The sequence below is a fragment of the Anomaloglossus baeobatrachus genome, chromosome 2 (assembly GCF_048569485.1).
Source record: "Anomaloglossus baeobatrachus isolate aAnoBae1 chromosome 2, aAnoBae1.hap1, whole genome shotgun sequence".
Classification (NCBI taxonomy): Eukaryota; Metazoa; Chordata; class Amphibia; order Anura; family Aromobatidae; genus Anomaloglossus; species Anomaloglossus baeobatrachus.
Genome location: NC_134354.1, coordinates 265,117,632 through 265,135,378, shown reverse-complemented (window position 1 = coordinate 265,135,378; position 17,747 = coordinate 265,117,632). Strand labels below are relative to the sequence as shown.

Here is a 17,747-nt window from a genome sequence, read left to right as displayed (position 1 = left end):
CACATGATTTTTTTTTCCCTGCCTGAATTTGACATTCTGCTTTATAAAAAAAAAAGCGGCAGTTTTCAATTCTTTCAGCGTCTCTCATTGCTTTCAATGTTTTTGCACTCTGCATAGTTTTCCAACACTGTGTGAATATAGCTGAAGGGGATGGAAGGGGCATGGGTTGTTTTTTTTTGGGGGGGGGGCACACAAGCAGTGACGTCACAATGTTACTGCAGTTCACTACTGTCAACTCTCACGCTGCCCTCTGTACAGCAGATATCATGTTTCTTTCGGAATCAGGGATAAATGCATGTACTTAGCCTAATTAAAAAAAAAAGAAATATTTGTAGTCCAGTGACTTTTCTTTTAATATACTGTACAATTACACACACACACACGTTTTCTTCATTTCTTTTGTTTCTGCTTCAAGTGTCAATATGCTGAAAGTCAAATTAAAGACAAACTTGACAATAATTTTGTTTTACAGTATTAACCTGTAGGGTGATCTTTTTTTTTTATAGATTGTGTCAATACATTTTTAATTACCCGAATTGTCTACTCTAGTTTTAGTCTTGGTGGGTTTTTTTTTAATAAAACATTAGTTTTTATTTATGTAGAAAAAAAATATAAAAAATAGTCCCAGTTTGGAACATGAACTAACTACATTTCATTTGTCTGATATTTTATTTTTTTTAACAGACCTAATACCCTGCAAATACTCCTGCAACCGCGACTGTTACAGCAGGGTATAAGCAGAGATTTACTGCATGGCTTCTTTAAATTAAAAATCCAAGCTTCTCCTAGCTATTACATCATAGTAAAAAAAACAAACAAAAAAAAAAAAAAATTACTGGACTGTCATCCATGGATGTTTGACTCATTCAGATGCCCGTTTTTATTGATCTGATCAAACTGACTGACATGTACAAGACACAGTTGTGAATAAGGCCCAAGACTGTATTCACACGTTCCCCCAATTTTCTGCCCATTTACAGACCGTGATTGCCCGCTCGAACCATGTTTATCATGAACTGAACTGTCAGCTTCGTAGGCATGTCTGAGACTGATTAGTGGGTAATCCTTGACAGTCTTCCGAAGTGAACAATGGAATGTGGGAATTAGTTTCTACATTTTAAATGGTAGACATTTATCAGAATGTCTTGATATTAAATACTTACCTTACTGACCTTTCATGTTCCATCCCTTGTGAGTATAATTTCAGTTCCCAGTGCCAGTACTAATGAGGCAGCAGGTAGTCTTGTTGTACAGGGGTTTAGTAAAGTATTGTGAGATGGTAAAACAGCCCCCATTGTTCATGGCCGGAAATGTATATATTTAAACCATGCTGGTGAGGTAGTACAGGGGCTTGCCATGCACATCTTTAACCAGGTACATTGTTCACATTTATGCAACACAAATATGTATTTAAGTTTACCACCTGCTTGCTGTCAGTAATGATGTGATAATGCTTGATAAGGGACTAAAATGTCATTATTCAACCCAAGAGGCCACTGCTTTTCAGCATAGATGACAGACTGCAATAGGTAGCTCAGATGGGGCGGAGCTACAAGCTGATGTACATATTTATATCACTGGAAGTAAAGTGGCGGCCATCTTGGGAGCGGTGGACAGTTGGTGGTAAATTTCTACCCACAAATATCTCTTCCCTCTTCGGCACGCCTCTGTCTCGGAGTTCATTCACTATGTTGACCAGAGCTGTGACAGAGTGGAGCTGACAATGACTGTATCCGAATCCTTACCAGATGGGAGAAGATTGCTGAAAGGACGCGGTCGTGAAGTTGACAGGACGTTGCCAAGGAGACAAACCAACAGATGAGCGATATTGCTGGTAATTATGGAGAGGCCTCCCATCAGACTGCGTACTCTAGTAATATTGTCCAGAACAGACCCGGGTCAGTAAGATAACTAAGGCCCCCTGCACCATCGCAGTGGGTAACTGTGCACACACCTCACATCAGGTTGACGACAGAATAAATGAGACAGTCATGGCATGTAGCTAATTTAGGTAGGCATAATAACCCTGTCAGGCCGCAATTACTGTATAATCATTCTTTGGGACCACAGTTTCCACGACTACATCATTAATTCTTCGCCATTGAGGCTGCTGTGCGGACCACAACGACCTCACTTACACCTGGATGTTGCTAAGGCCTATCACGGACTTTAGGCCATAATTGAGATCATCCAGAGGGAAGCTTGTGTTATTTAACATATATATTGTTCAAGTTTTATTCTCTTCGCTAAGCAGCCGTTGTATATAGTAAGTTGTTAGATCATTTAAAGTGAATTTTGGGAAGGATCCTCCATTAATGTGCACTGTTTATTGGGACAGGGGAATAGTCAGTTGGGGGTTAGAGTAAATTTATCTTAAGTTTGAAAACTGTTGTGCTGTACCGCGGGCGGCTAGTATTTCACACCCATCAAATTTTTTGTTTATGGGTACTAATAGGTATTGGGTGGTTGGATTATCCAGTCACGCCTGTAGGTAATGTATAGTGTATACAGTATATTGTAGTTGACACATATTGTAAGGTGCCACGCTGTATAGCACAAGGGTCTCAGCCTCCTCGCTGAGTGTCTGTGGATTTTGATTGCGTTCATACCAAAATTGTATTAAAGTACTATCGTTAGTTGATCTAGTTTTGGGGCCGTTTATTTCTCGTTCTTGACTTCACTGTATCCTAAAGAGCCCACCCTGGTACACAGCTTACAGTGTTGCAACCCGCTTCTATCTTCACTGGTTCGCATGTGGCGCCAGCAAGAGGGGAAGAAAAAAAAACCTGAGCCACTCACATATAAGGACCATTTCACACATCCGGCTTTTTGCCGGATTCGGCGCACTCCAGTACAGTGTGATACAGTACAATGGCAGTGCGGCAACTTCCGGGTCACATGCTCCAGTCACATGACAGCATGTGACCGGAGCTTCTCATGCTGCCATTCTACTGTATTACACTGTACTGGAGTGCACCGGATCCGGCGAAAAGCCGGATGTGTGAAACGGCCCTAAGGAAGCCTGTCAGGAGGCAGGGTTCATGCAGATCCGAAAGTGCAGAGGCATTAGGCAAATAGTGCCATAATGTCCCAATAAGGAGCCCAAAATTGTGTGGATACTGTTTGGTTTTGTAAGTTCAGAGTGCCCACATTCTTAACTCCTCATGAGTTTTAACATACAGGCAAGTCAAAAGTTGTGTCCCTGCCTTTGATGCAGGCTTGCATGCCAAGCCAGCATCTTTCCCTGCACAAGATGTCTAATTAACCCCTTCACGACAGGCCGATTTTGTGCTTTTTTTTTTTGCCACCCTTCTTCAGAGAGCCGTAACTTTATTTTTCTGGCAATATAGCCATGTGAGGGCTTGTTTTTTTGCAGAATGAGTTAGATTTTATTAAATGACACCATGAGTTTTACCATAGTGTACTGGAGAATGGATTTTTTTTTTGCCAAATGCAGAAAAATTGAAAAAAAAAAAAGTGCAATTGCACAATTAAAAAAAACTAGACCTGTTTGGAATCTACAAACTCATACAGACCTGGGGAATCAGACTACCAGGATACTTACCATAAGGTGAACATTTTAAATTGCAAAAAAACTTTTTTTTTTATTTACCAACACTAGGAATTTTTGTCCCCATTTTCCTCACACCGCATGAGTTTTTTTTTGTGTGGGATATTTAAGGAAAAATAAAACCTATGGCATGAAAAAAGGGGAGAAAAATTGGAAAGTCGCCTGGGGTTGAAGGGGTTAAATAAATATGGTACATCCAAGACACAACTTTGAACCCTATAGGTTGGCGTACAAAAAGCTCTACATTGCTAAAATATTGACTTTCACCTGCAACCTGAGCACAGACCAGTGAATACACTTGAATGAGGTACAAGGAAGTTAGAATTCTTTATTAACATGATGCACTACAAATATTAATAAAAATCAAACCAAAAATATTTTAATGCTAAGAAGGTTAGGATTTAATATATTCTGATTCTTCTAACGAAACGTTTAGACCCACAGTAGTGGTGGTACCCAACTTCTCAGATATTACAAAAAGAGAATACATGGTTGTTACTTAAATTAATTGCTGGCTTCCTGGATGTCTTCTGCAGCTTTTGCTTTAAGTTCTTGATTATATCTGTAATGAAAAAAAAAAAAAATAAAGGAAATTAAAGAAGAGCTGAGAATCTTTTAGAAAGGATGATAAAATGGCCCCCCACCTTTATAACGTCCGTATGCCCTCCTAGGACAGATGGACGGGTGATGGACACATGAAAAAACTCCTTTAATGCGCTCATCGCTATAGCCATATAAAACCTTCTTTTTTCATCTTTCTTTAAGTTGATGGAGTTGCGAGGGGGCTTTTTTTGTGGGCTCGCTGCACATTTGTTGGTACAATTTTGGGGTACATTCGATGATAACGTTTTTCCATTTTTTTGAAGATATGACTCATGAATGACAATTCTGTTTGTTTCTTTCTCTTTATTTCATCTTGTATAGAGCTGGGTCATCCTCACTCAGTGGGAATAGGTTAAGCAAAAGGGAATAGGTTAAGCAAAAGCTAAAGTTGAGCAAAAAGATACATAGGACCCTGGTCCATCAGCCACATCAGTAATCCACTGGACCAGAGCCCTGCAAACCTCCTACCTGCCTCCTCTTCTGCTTAGTAGGCCTGGCGTCATGTTGTGTGGGCATCACTCTGCGACTAAGACATTGTGCCCGGCCAACTAATCAGGGGGGCACAGGGGATTCTGGCAGGTATGAGGTCCGTCTTATACTCCCGTGTTGTCTTACCAGAAGGGGTTGGCAACGGTGGTGGAGTGGAGTCACAGGAGGCAGGGGCGATGCTTGTGGGGTCGGTCCTAGCAGTGGAAGATGCGGTGGCTTTGTGGAACAGGCCTGTGCAGCAGGCATCCCAGATGCTTTGTCGGCAGTCCTGGCTTTAAAGAAATGGCGCCTGGAGCGGCACATGCGCAGATGGAGTTCTCAGCCGAGCGTTCCATCAGCGCACGCGCTGACTCCAGGTGCCATCATTTTTACCCAGAGCATCTCTGATACCTGCCACATCAGCCTGCTCCATACAGCCACCACAGCCCACCTGTCCGCATGAAGAGGCAGCCCGCCGCCTGCGCCAATTCTCTACCCTGTAAGCAATATTTGGATTTTAAAACTCACCCCACATTTTCTTCCCAAATTTTTGGGACGAAAAGTGCTTCTTATCAAAAACACAGTACATTTGCTGAAAGTGAACCGAGGACAATAAGTGAGAATTCTGCCCTCTGTAATTAGGACAACCTTTTTTCATTGGTTATCCCAAACTCACAGGATAGCTGAAAATGACTGGAAACAGAGAAGCACAAATAGGGTCTTATCGTGGTGGGAAAGAATGGAGGCTCAACTTGTCGGATTGTGAGAGACACAAGAAGCGTAGATATCCAACGACTGCTGCAGCCCCACGAGGTGTAGACAATAATGCGGACAGAGAAGGGTCAATGCTGCGCTGCCATGGAAAGAGAGAGAGAGACAAGTCCAACGTATCTTAAAGGTGATTTATTAAACAATGCGAAAAACCATCTCCTTATAATTGTGACCTGATGAAGTAGATGGTCTCTCTGAAAAGCATTGTGTCTTAAAGGTGATTTATTAGACATCTTGTCTCACTTAGCATGACATTAACCATTCTCTTTTTGCATTATTTTCTAAACTGACAGGATGGGATTGCTCAATTCATAACACCAAATACCCACCACCATTCTCTTTTACTAGCTCAAGTAGTAAATTTTTGTCTGAAAACTGAACACATACCTCCATATTCTAAAAAGTTGGGAACCTCCCGCACAGCCAACAAAAAAGTTTACAGCGAAGAGAGACCAGTTTTTAGGAATAATCACGAGCGAATAACGTGACCATATAAGCCCTGGCGGAGAAAAGAAACATTACTAATTAGCGTATACATGATTAACATGCAAAAACCGTTAGTAGTAATGGAAACATTAAGCACAAACATTAACCTCCTTCCAGGGTACCATTATAAATAGGAATGTTTCCACCCACTAACTGCTCACAGCCTTAAAGGGGTGTTTCACCCATATTTTTTATGGTCTAGATTGATATTATATTGAGAAACAATGTTTCTATCAAATACCTATTGTTGGCAATAGTGCCTGTGAGAGGCGCTATTGTAGACCGCTGTTCCCTGCTCCATGAACCCCGGTCTCAGTGACCTCAGGGATCTGGTGACGTCACGTCAAGTTCCTGACACCGCGGCCAGCTGCAGTGTCCGTGAGTGATGGGCTGTGACGAGCAGTGAAACACCGCCCACAGCCCATCAGCTCCCTCGTCCTTGACAGCAGAGCGCTGCAAGCAGGAGACGCGCTGTGCTGTGACAAGCGATGAAACACCGCCCACAGCCCAGCGAGTCAGTAAGACTGGGGCCGGCCGCAGGGATGTGATGTGTCCGGAACTTGACGTAACGTCACCGGAGCGGGAAACAGCGGTCTGCAATAGCACCTCTCACAGGCACTATTGCCAACATAAGGTATTTGAGAGAAACATTGTTTCTCAATATATCATCGATCTAAAAAATATGGATGAACCACCCTTTTAATACTGTGTTTCCTTGAAAATAAGTGCGTGGAAGAACCTTCTAAAAGGGTCTTCCCTAATCTAAAAAATGATCATCTTCTCCGTCAAGTAGGTGGATCCTTCTAGGTGTGATGACACGTATGTTATGTCTCACGTCTTCCCCCTCCATACTGCTGTAGCTTCACTCTGCTGTGGCAAAAATTGTGAGGTTTTTCCTTTTTTACTCGATTTCAAGTTATGTACACTATCGTTTTCTAAGTATAGATTGTTTACTATTTGAGCCACAAAACACGGAGTGTATAACAACCTACCAGTAGCCGTGAGTACTCCCGACTGAGCTGGGCTCAATTTGTCTGCTGGTCTGGTCATATCCGCTAAGCCAGCAATCACCAAGCCCTAGTATATAGCAAAGGGAAAAACATGTAGTATAGTGCAAGGTAAAAGTACAATAAAATCCACTTCTCCCACCTCCTTTCTTGTGATGCAACAGTTCTGTAATCTTTAGGAATACACAGGAGTGGCATGCATAAATAACCCATCAGATATGCGGCCGGGCTCCATGGAAATACTCGCCATCTTGGCTTTTTACCCATCTTGTTAGATTACAACATGTGATAAAATATTTTTGTAATTGGATTTGTGTGTGATAAGGCAGTGAGGTGAAAAAAATCTAGGCAAAATTAATGGACTCCCCTAAAAATTTCTGATGCAAGCAATTACCGTGATAAATAACATGCGTAGTGAAGTCCACCTGTGTGCAATGTAAGTGTCACATGGTCGGTCAGTATACACACACCTTTTCTGAAAGGCCACAGAGGCAGCAACACCATTAAGCAAGAGACACCACTAACTAAACACCATGAAGACCAAGGAGATCTCCAAACAAGTCAAAGACTAAGATATTTTTTTGAACCCAACTCTGACTTGTACTTCTTGACACTTAATCTCTGATGTTCCCACTAAAAAGCATCAAATACATTATCATCAAATGGAAAGAACATGGTGCCACAACAAACCTGCCAAGAGAGGGCCACCCACGAAAGCTCTCAGCCTGGGCAAGGAGGACATTAATCAGAGAGGTAGTACAGAGACCAAACAAAGATAACACTGAAGAAGCTGCAGAGTTTGCAAGTTGAGACTGGAGTATCTGTCTATACGGCTACAATAAGCTGTACACTCTATAGAGATGGCCTTTATGGAAGAGTGGCCAGAAAAAAAGCCTTTACTTCCATCCAAAAATTGGAAGGCTTATTTAGATTTTGCCAAAAAACATGTGGGATACTCCCCAAATGCATGGAAGAAGGTGCTGTGGTCAGATGACACTAAAATTCAACTTTTGGCCACCAATGTAAATGCTATGTCTGGAGCTAAACCAACACAGCTCAGCACCTCAAAAACACCATTCCCACAATGAAACATGTTGGTGAAAGCATCATAGTTTGGGCATGTTTTTCAGCAGCAGAGACAGGGAAAACGGTCCGAGTCGAGGGGAAGATGAATGGTGCAAAATACAGGGATATTATTGACCAAACCTGTTTCAGTTTGTCAGAGATTTGAGACTGGGATGGAGGATTAACTTCCAACAAGACAATAACCCAAACCATACTGGTAAATCAACACTCGAATAGTTTAAGGAACAACGTGTAAATGTATTGGAGTGACCTATTCAAAGCCCAGACCTTAATCCAATGGAGAATCTGTGGTCAGACGTGAAGATTGCTGTTCACCAGAGGAAACCATCTAACTTGAAGGAGTTGGTGCAGTTTTGCATTGAGGAATGGGTAAAAATCCCAGTGGCAATATGTGTAAAGCTCATAGGAGACTTATCCAAGGTGGCTTGCAACTGTAATTGCCACAAAACGAGGCTCTGCAAAGTTCTGACTTTAAGGGGGCGACTAGTTATGCACACTAAAGTTTACAGTTATTGTGTCCATTGTTTTTCTTTGTATTGTAAAACAAACAACAAATGATCACAGTTGTAGGTATGGTCTTTGCAGGAACTGATGCAAACCTTCAAAAAGAAAACCGTGAAACTCCAGATTGTGAGGTAGCAAAACATGAAAAATTCCAGAGGGGTGAATACTTTTGCAGGGCACTGTGTGTGTGTGTGGTATAATTATATATATCATATATATTACACACACATACTGTATATATGAATTTCTATGGAGCCCAGTTATATCTGATAGAGGTTGTTTATGCTACTCCTGAGTATTCCTAAATATTAGAGATCTATATTTTTTTTTCCGGTTCATTCACTTACATCTGGAGGAAGTGAAAGCTGCTGCACTCTCTCTTGGCCCTGATTCCAGCGATGTGTCACTTACTATGCTGCAGTGTTGATAAAATCACTGCTTTATCAGCTGCAGAGCTACCAGTTTTCTGATTGCTGAGTCTGTATAACACCACTGGTTTTCTGTGTACACTGTGCATAGGCTTAACCAAGCACATAAATATAAAGGACTTTTGAGCTGCTAATTTCCTAGTCTTCTAGTGAACATTTCCTGCTGATAGGAGTGATTTTATAAAAACTACAGCAAGCAGCCCAGTAAGTGACATAGCTATGGAATCAGGGCTCAGTCTATAAATCATGCTCCTCTCAGATGAAAAAGCTGGTAATTCATGTGAATGGCTGTAAGGAGACAACATATTAAGCCTGAAAATGGGGTAATCACAGTGAAGACTAGAGGATCAGACAAGGTGGCCATGTCCTGCTTACTGCATTACTACATACACTGGCAGTGAAGCGTTTCCACCAGTGTGAATGAAGCCAGTGATCACAGACAGAGCCCAGCTTTATCCTTTATGGCAGTGCCGTCATGGCACAGAGGCTGTCAGATAATGTGCACTTCTGCATCTGTAAACAGATCGAGACAATAGAAGTAGGAAAGTTCATGCCCAAGCCATCGGGAGTAGGCTCCTGACCGGTTACCTTCCATCAGAGGGCACACTGCTGGAGTATGTAAGGTCAGATAAAAGGAAAGCTATGCAATTCCGATCATTAAAGGGGTGGTTTACCACTTGGACAATCCTTCATATACTTTAATCTCCGGTGTGAAATACTCCGATATTTACCTCCCACATTGTTCCAGCGATGTTGGCACTTTGACTTCTTTCGATTGAGTCTGGACTGTTTCACTTTGATTGGCTGCAGCGCTCACGTGGCAAACAGATTAATGTCACAATGGTCTAACATCCGAAATGAAAACTGCAGCCCATTAGCACCCAGGGATGTCGGAGACTTCTTTTCATTTTTATTTTACACTGGGGACTATAGTATGTAAGAAGGGGTTGTCAGAATGCTGGACAGCCCCTTTAAATCCACATACATCTATCTCAATTTATTACACTTGCTAGGATGTAATAACTGGCATACTTGTGCATAAGTCAGATTTTGATATAATTTAACACATGATAATTACCCATTTCATTATTGGAGCCCAGAAAAAGACAGTCTTGGGGCCTGAAACAAGAAAGAGACAAGTGATAGAAGGTAGAGGCTTCTTAAAGTAAGACGCAAGGAGCCGGTTTTGTTGTCTACAAGTACACCGATGCTAACAGACAGCTATTTCTGCATTATGTATGTGCTTAGTGTAGGACGGCTTCCTGCATGGACATACAATACAAAAGGCACACAGCCTATACGTTACCAATAAACTTTGACGACTTGCCTACAAACGCCATTATACCTTTTGGATCAGAATTACCAGTGGTTCTTAAAAGCCGCAGCAATCATGGAGGCGGTGTTTGGGTTAAATAGGATGTTCAGGATATTCGGAAATTAATGGGATTGTCCAGTCACAACAAGTGGTAGACTAGATAAGGTATGGATCATAGAGACCTGCACCGAGCGGCAGCATGCGGGATCCACAATAAGAATCATTTATCTCATTTCCAAAACAAAGCGCAAGGTCTGATGCCCGACAGGCACGCCATGCAAAGTAGAGCGGTGGTTGATCATGCACACTAACACTCCACCATAAATGAAAAAGCCCCGATGACTCGGGTGGGCCCAAGTGCTCAATAACTTGTCCTGGTGATAACTTTTTTTTTTTTTTTTTTTTAACCGTACAACCCAATTAAACCAAGGGGGTGGGAGAAACCAACATAACTTACCTGATATAGATCCCCTAATTCCTGTGGATCCCCGCCAGCCTTTGTGATGTGGCCTTTTTATCCACATGTGGTGGATTTTTCTACCACAGATTCACATGCAGTGGAATTCGCTGCTTCTGTCAGTAAAAGCTGAGCGTGGGCGTTATAGTGGTGGTGCCCAACGTGGTAAGTGTGGTAACTGTAATATGAAGAGGGCTTCCCAAAAGAAGCAGACCCATTACACAAAACAATGGGATATCCAAGACTTGTGAAGATCAAACCTATAGAGCCACAACCAATCCAAACAGTCAAGGGAACACAGCGCTGCACGCCCTTCAGTGTTCTTCCTACATGAAGGCCTTCGGATACAAAATTGTACAAAAAACAGCAATTGCCCTATACTGCATGGAGCCACATTATAAAAGGCGAAAATTAAAGGTCGATGCAGCTCAATTGGGTCCTCTCTATTCCCAGGACAGCCCCGCACCAGTGCTAACGTAATGATCTATATCTAGCAGTATGCCATCATTTTTAAAGAAGGGAATAATCCTGCTAAACACAGGGCGTCTGATAAATAATAAAAAATCATTGTGTGGACTTTTACCCTTGCACGTCCAGTACGCAGACCACACTGATGTACACAATATTGAATGGTCTGATTTGACACTCGGATGCCTCTCGCCTCCCTTAAATGTGCCTGGAGTTGTGTAGCATTCATCCTTCGATTTTGAAGGGCATGGTTCACAATGAATCGGTCATCAGTGTGGCATGTGGCTAAAAGATGTCCATTTCTCTATCTTTCTGTGACACAGTCTCTCTATATACATGTTACAACTTGCTGATGACACTCTGTGACACTCAAAGCTTAAGTAACCAGAAATTCAACACTCCTTAAAAAAGGATAACTAAAGAATTTTATTTGCAGAAAAATTGTGACATTTTAGACTTACATCAGACCTTTATCAAACTACAAAATAAAATACATAAATCACAACAATATGTGATACAGTATTTTTATATATGGAAAGACCAGGGTGCTCGGATAGGACACTACTCCCGATATATAAATAGCAGACTGACGTGTATTATACTCTAAGCTGAGCGGCCATTTTCATCTGAGAACATCATGCTTGAAGACTCGCAATAGTGAGGTACTGCTGATTGTTAGGTGTCGTCATGGTCTTACATTGTCTAAATCTGAACAGCCTGATGACCCCCAAGCAACGGGTGCAACTAGAATAACACGAGGAAAAAAAAAAAATGACCATTTGTTACAGATGGGAAAATTCATATGGGATCGACTGGCAAGAGAAGTAACGCCCTGGGACTAGTCCCTGCGCACATTAGCGTACAATAAAAGATCGTTAGGAATACTTTTTCTAAAGATCCCTTTATCTATGCTAATGTATACAGGGACCGTTAGGCAGGGATTAGGAATATAGACCCAGAACTGCTCATGGTTTTGGGTGTATATTGCACCTGACAGGTTTTCTTTAAACATGAACGTGTGAAACCACCATTAATCGGGTACAAGCCACAAGCATGGTTATGGTCATACGTGTGATATCCGTGTTTGCATATGTGTGACACGTACTGGAGAAAACACGTGGTCTCTTAAATAAACAGATTTTCTATATTCACCTGTATCCAGCGCTGTTTTCTTCGGCTCTGCTGCCTCCTGCTCCTGACCCCCGCTCATTATATTCATTGATTATTCACTGCACTGAGGAGCTGGAAGCCGGAGCAGCACTGGGTACAGGTGATTATTCAGCAGTGTGTGCCCAGTGACGTCTAGGAGGTCACCGGAGTTCCCAATGAACTTTTATGACATCCTCATGACACTTGCGCTACAGCGGGTGTCAGGACGGTGACTTCATGGGTTTATCAAAGTTCATTGGGAACTATGATGACCTCCTGGACATCACTGCACACACACTGCTTGCTGAATACTCACCTGTCCCCGCGATGCTCCGGCTTCCGGCTCCTCAGTGCAGTGAATAATCAATTAATATAATGAGCGGGGGTCACGAGCGGGAGGCAGCAGAGCCGGAGAAAACCGCTGGATTCAGGTAAATATAGAAATATCTTTTTATTTCAGAGACTTGTGTTTTCTCCGGTACATGTCACACTGATGTCACAATGATCACATCAGTATGCGATCCGTGTGACATCTGTGCAGCCGGAGAAAAAAAAACGTCTCCGTGCAAGGCCACGAGAGGTCACACGGGCCGTATGAAAACACAAAGTGTGAGTGCCAGTATAGAATAACATGGGTACGTGTGGCATCTGTGTTAAAAACGCATGTCATACATACCTGAAAGACTGACATCTGAAACCAGCCTAAAACTACAGCAAGCGGCCCTGTATGTGACACAACGCTGGAATCAGGGTCTCTGTCTCTACATTTGCTGCTCTCAGATTAGGTGGCAAAAACCTGGTGATAGATTCCCTTTAGGTGTAGTGGCAGAGCACTGCTCCATCCCTATACTAATGATCAATAGGCTCCCCAGGCAGAGGTTCTGTCCGGTTCGCTAAAACAGTTCAGAGTGCCGCGGAGGAGGACGGGAGACAGGAGAGGCCGCCGCTGCTTGGATCAGATAAAGCGCTCAGTGAGCCGAAGCTGCAGGGAGAGGGGCCGCATAAGATGGGAACGGTTACTATATGTGGCTATAGGGGTAGAGGAGGCCACAATAGGATGGGATCTGCAGGGGGGGAGGAGGCCACAATAGGATGGGATCTGCAGGGGGAAAGGAGGCCGCAATAGGATGGGATCTGCAGGGGGAAAGGAGGCCGCAATAGGATGGGATCTGCAGGGGGAAAGGAGGCCACAATAGGATGGGATCTGCAGGGGGAAAGGAGGCCACAATAGGATGGGATCTGCAGGGGGAGAGGAGGCCACAATAGGATGGGATCTGCAGGGGCAAAGGAGGCCGCAATAGGATGGGATCTGCAGGGGGAAAGGAGGCCACAATAGGATGGGATCTGCAGGGGGAAAGGAGGCCACAATAGGATGGGATCTGCAGGGGGAAAGGAGGCCACAATAGGATGGGATCTGCAGGGGCAAAGGAGGCCACAATAGGATGGGATCTGCAGGGGGAAAGGAGGCCACAATAGGATGGGATCTGCAGGGGGAAAGGAGGCCACAATAGGATGGGATCTGCAGGGGGAGAGGAGGCCACAATAGGATGGGATCTGCAGGGGGAAAGGAGGCCACAATAGGATGGGATCTGCAGGGGGAAAGGAGGCCACAATAGGATGGGATCTGCAGGGGGAAAGGAGGCCACAATAGGATGGGATCTGCAGAGGGGGAGGAGGCCACAATAGGATGGGATCTGCAGGGGGAAAGGAGGCCACAATAGGATGGGATCTGCAGGGGGAAAGGAGGCCACAATAGGATGGGATCTGCAGAGGGGGAGGAGGCCACAATAGGATGGGATCTGCAGAGGGGGAGGAGGCCACAATAGGATGGGATCTGCAGAGGGGGAGGAGGCCACAATAGGATGGGATCTGCAGGGGGAAAGGAGGCCACAATAGGATGGGATCTGCAGGGGGAAAGGAGGCCACAATAGGATGGGATCTGCAGGGGCAAAGGAGGCCGCAATAGGATGGGATCTGCAGGGGCAAAGGAGGCCACAATAGGATGGGATCTGCAGGGGGAAAGGAGGCCACAATAGGATGGGATCTGCAGGGGGAGAGGAGGCCACAATAGGATGGGATCTGCAGGGGGAAAGGAGGCCACAATAGGATGGGATCTGCAGGGGGAAAGGAGGCCACAATAGGATGGGATCTGCAGGGGGAAAGGAGGCCACAATAGGATGGGATCTGCAGAGGGGGAGGAGGCCACAATAGGATGGGATCTGCAGGGGGAAAGGAGGCCACAATAGGATGGGATCTGCAGGGGGAAAGGAGGCCACAATAGGATGGGATCTGCAGGGGGAAAGGAGGCCACAATAGGATGGGATCTGCAGAGGGGGAGGAGGCCACAATAGGATGGGATCTGCAGAGGGGGAGGAGGCCACAATAGGATGGGATCTGCAGGGGGAAAGGAGGCCACAATAGGATGGGATCTGCAGGGGGGGAGAGACCACATGGGGTGAGATCTGTATGGGGAAGGTCGTCCGTTCCAATTTCAGCAGGGCTCCTTTAGTAATAATTTTTAAAAACTGTAGAAAAACCGGTTAATACAATAAGAGTGACAGTGACTGGAACAACTGGTGCTGGACAGGAGAGTGACTGTAGAGGAGGGGAAGAAGGGGAAAGAGATTTTTCTTTAAATTACTTGTATTTTTGGTTGAGGAAAGTGCGTGTAAATGGGTGAGGCTAACAGAATGGGTGTGGTTACAGAATGGGTGGGGTTACAGAATGGGTGTGGTTACAGAATGGGTGTGGTTACAGAATGGGTGTGGTTACAGAATGGGTGTGGTTACAGAATGGGTGTGGTTACAGAATGGGTGGGGTTACAGAATGGGTGGGGTTACAGAATGGGTGGGGTTACAGAATGGGTGTGGTTACAGAATGGGTGTGGTTACAGAATGGGTGTGGTTACAGAATGGGTGTGGTTACAGAATGGGTGTGGTTACAGAATGGGTGGGGTTTTCAAATGAGCGGGGTTTACAGAGAACCTGTTGGTAAAAATTTTCATCCTGGGGCCAGGGGTGGGATTCAGACATTAATAAAGGGGCTTTCAGTGAAATGTTTTTTAATGACCCCCACCCTTACTCGGAGGATGGCTACTCACTAGAATATGCCACTGCTTTCTGAAAAGCGGCCACATTGCTGAGCATCACACAATGCATGACCTGAGCCAGCAGCACGAGCCCTGGCCACTGAGCGCCTCAGCTGTCCTGTCAGTGCCTATCACTCAGCTGCAGCATACATGAGCAGGAGCTTATACACAGACCCGTATTATGCACTAGATAACACCGGAGTTTCAGGCCTTCAGTGAGGGCGGGGACAGGCTGACCAGACACGTGCACCAGTGTGGAGCCCCTCAGGGCTGAGCTGTGCCCGGGGCGGCCTCTGGGAGCCGCATACCGGAGATCACACAGAGCTGCTGCTGGTCCAGAGCGGGGCAGAGTATGCAGATCGTGCACGACCACAACATACACAGGTGACCTCTGGCAGATCAGCTGACAGGCGCGACACTCTACCTGCCGGGTGGTTGTAGAATGGCCGCAGCTTTGCTGGGAGCATGAGCTCTATCTTATCCAGCGCTCTGTGGTAGGACGCCCTCAGCCCGACCGCTGCCATCTTCTGTAGCGGGAGGTACACGGTCACCGGCCGCAGAAGTCACCGCGATCACCAGCGGAAGCGACCAGTGTCCCCACAAGGTCTTCCAGAGGCGTAGCGCGATCGGCACCTTCCTATTGGAGCAGAGCTCTGACAGCAGGCCCCGCCTCTTCCTCCTGTCTACACCAATCGTTGCTTAGGAGCCGCGGCGTCCTGTGCTCTTAGAAACCACAGACCTATCTGCCATGTGTGCGGCAGAGCGGGCAGTGTTTACACCCTGCAGAAGGAGCCGTGTGCAGAAGTGCTCGCCATCCGACTGACACAGCTGTGCAAGGGGAACAGGGGCAAGGGGGAGAGACCTGTTCATGGAATAAAGGGGGAGAGCCACAAGACCTGTGCATGAAATAAGGGGGGAGAGCCACAATACCTGTGCATGGAATAAGGGGGGAGAGCCACAATACCTGTGCATGGAATAAGGGGGGAGAGCCACAATACCTGTGCATGGAATAAGGGGGGAGAGCCACAATACCTGTGCATGGAATAAGGGGGGAGAGCCACAATACCTGTGCATGAAATAAGGGGGGAGAGCCACAATACCTGTGCATGGAATAAGGGGGGAGAGCCACAATACCTGTGCATGGAATAAGGGGGGAGAGCCACAATACCTGTGCATGGAATAAGGGGGGAGAGCCACAAGACCTGTGCATGGCATAAGGGGGGAGAGCCACAATACCTGTGCATGGAATAAGGGGGGAGAGCCACAAACTTGTGTATGGAATAAGGGGTGAGAGCCACAATACCTGTGCATGGAGTAAGGGGGGAGAGCCACAATACCTGTGCATGGAATAAGGGGGGAGAGCCACAAGACCTGTGCATGGAATAAGGGGGGAGAGCCACAAGACCTGTGCATGGAATAAGGGGGGAGAGCCACAAACCTGTGTATGGAATAAGGGGGGGAGAGCCACAATACCTGTGCATGGCATAAGGGGGCAGAGCCACAAGACAAGTGCATGGCATAAAAGGGGAGAGCCACAATACCTGTGCATGGAATAAGGGGGGAGAGCCACAATACCTGTGCATGGAATAAGGGGGGAGAGCAACAATACCTGTGCATGGAATAAGGGGGGAGAGCCACAATACCTGTGCATGGAATAAGGGGGGAGAGCCACAAACCTGTGCATGGAATAAGGGGGGAGAGACACAATACCTGTGCATGGAATAAGGGGGGAGAGCCACAAACCTGTGCATGGAATAAGGGGGGAGAGCCACAAACCTGTGCATGGAATAAGGGGGGGAGAGCCACAATACCTGTTCATGGAGTAAGGGGGGAGAGCCACAAACCTGTGCATGGAATAAGGGGGAGAGCCACAAACCTTTGCATGGCATAAAAGGGGAGAGCCACAAACCTGTGCATGGATTAAGGGGGGGAGAGCCACAAGACCTGTGCATGTCATAAGGGGGGAGAGCCACAAACCTGTGCATGGAACAAGGGGGCAGAGCCACAAACCTGTGCATGGAATAAGGGGGGAGAGCCACAAGACCTGTGCATGGCATAAGGGGGGAGAGCCACAATACCTGTGCATGGAATAAGGGGGGAGAGCCACAATACCTGTGCATGGAATAAGGGGGGAGAGCCACAAACCTGTGCATGGAATAAGGGGGGAGAGCCACAAACCTGTGCATGGAATAAGGGGGGGAGAGCCACAATACCTGTTCATGGAGTAAGGGGGGAGAGCCACAAACCTGTGCATGGAATAAGGGGGAGAGCCACAAACCTTTGCATGGCATAAAAGGGGAGAGCCACAAACCTGTGCATGGATTAAGGGGGGGAGAGCCACAAGAC

At 45.6% G+C, this 17,747-nt stretch overlaps 1 protein-coding gene across 1 annotated transcript; it reads right to left on the bottom strand.

Moving 5' to 3' along the window:
• Window positions 1-3,874: 3,874 nt before the first annotated feature.
• MPC2 (mitochondrial pyruvate carrier 2) lies at window positions 3,875-16,036 on the bottom strand. Its single transcript, XM_075335806.1, has 5 exons — window positions 15,826-16,036; window positions 10,003-10,043; window positions 6,892-6,976; window positions 5,801-5,912; window positions 3,875-4,133 (listed from the first exon to the last, which is right to left on the bottom strand). The coding sequence occupies exons 1-5, from the start codon at window positions 15,923-15,925 to the stop codon at window positions 4,076-4,078; spliced, it is 396 nt and encodes a 131-aa protein (XP_075191921.1). The 5' UTR covers window positions 15,926-16,036; the 3' UTR covers window positions 3,875-4,075.
• Window positions 16,037-17,747: the final 1,711 nt, after the last annotated feature.

Excerpts from the sequence above, each read along its gene's own strand:
- MPC2 (XM_075335806.1), bottom strand. The coding sequence starts at position 15,925 with ATGGCAGCGGTCGGGCTGAGGGCGTCCTACCACAGAGCGCTGGATAAG. Across the intron at positions 10,044-15,825 it reads ATTCTACAACCACCCGGCAG|GCCCCAAGACTGTCTTTTTC; the intron begins GTAGAGTGTCGC and ends TTCTTGTTTCAG. Across the intron at positions 4,134-5,800 it reads CAACTTTTTAGAATATGGAG|ATATAATCAAGAACTTAAAG; the intron begins GTATGTGTTCAG and ends TTTTCATTACAG.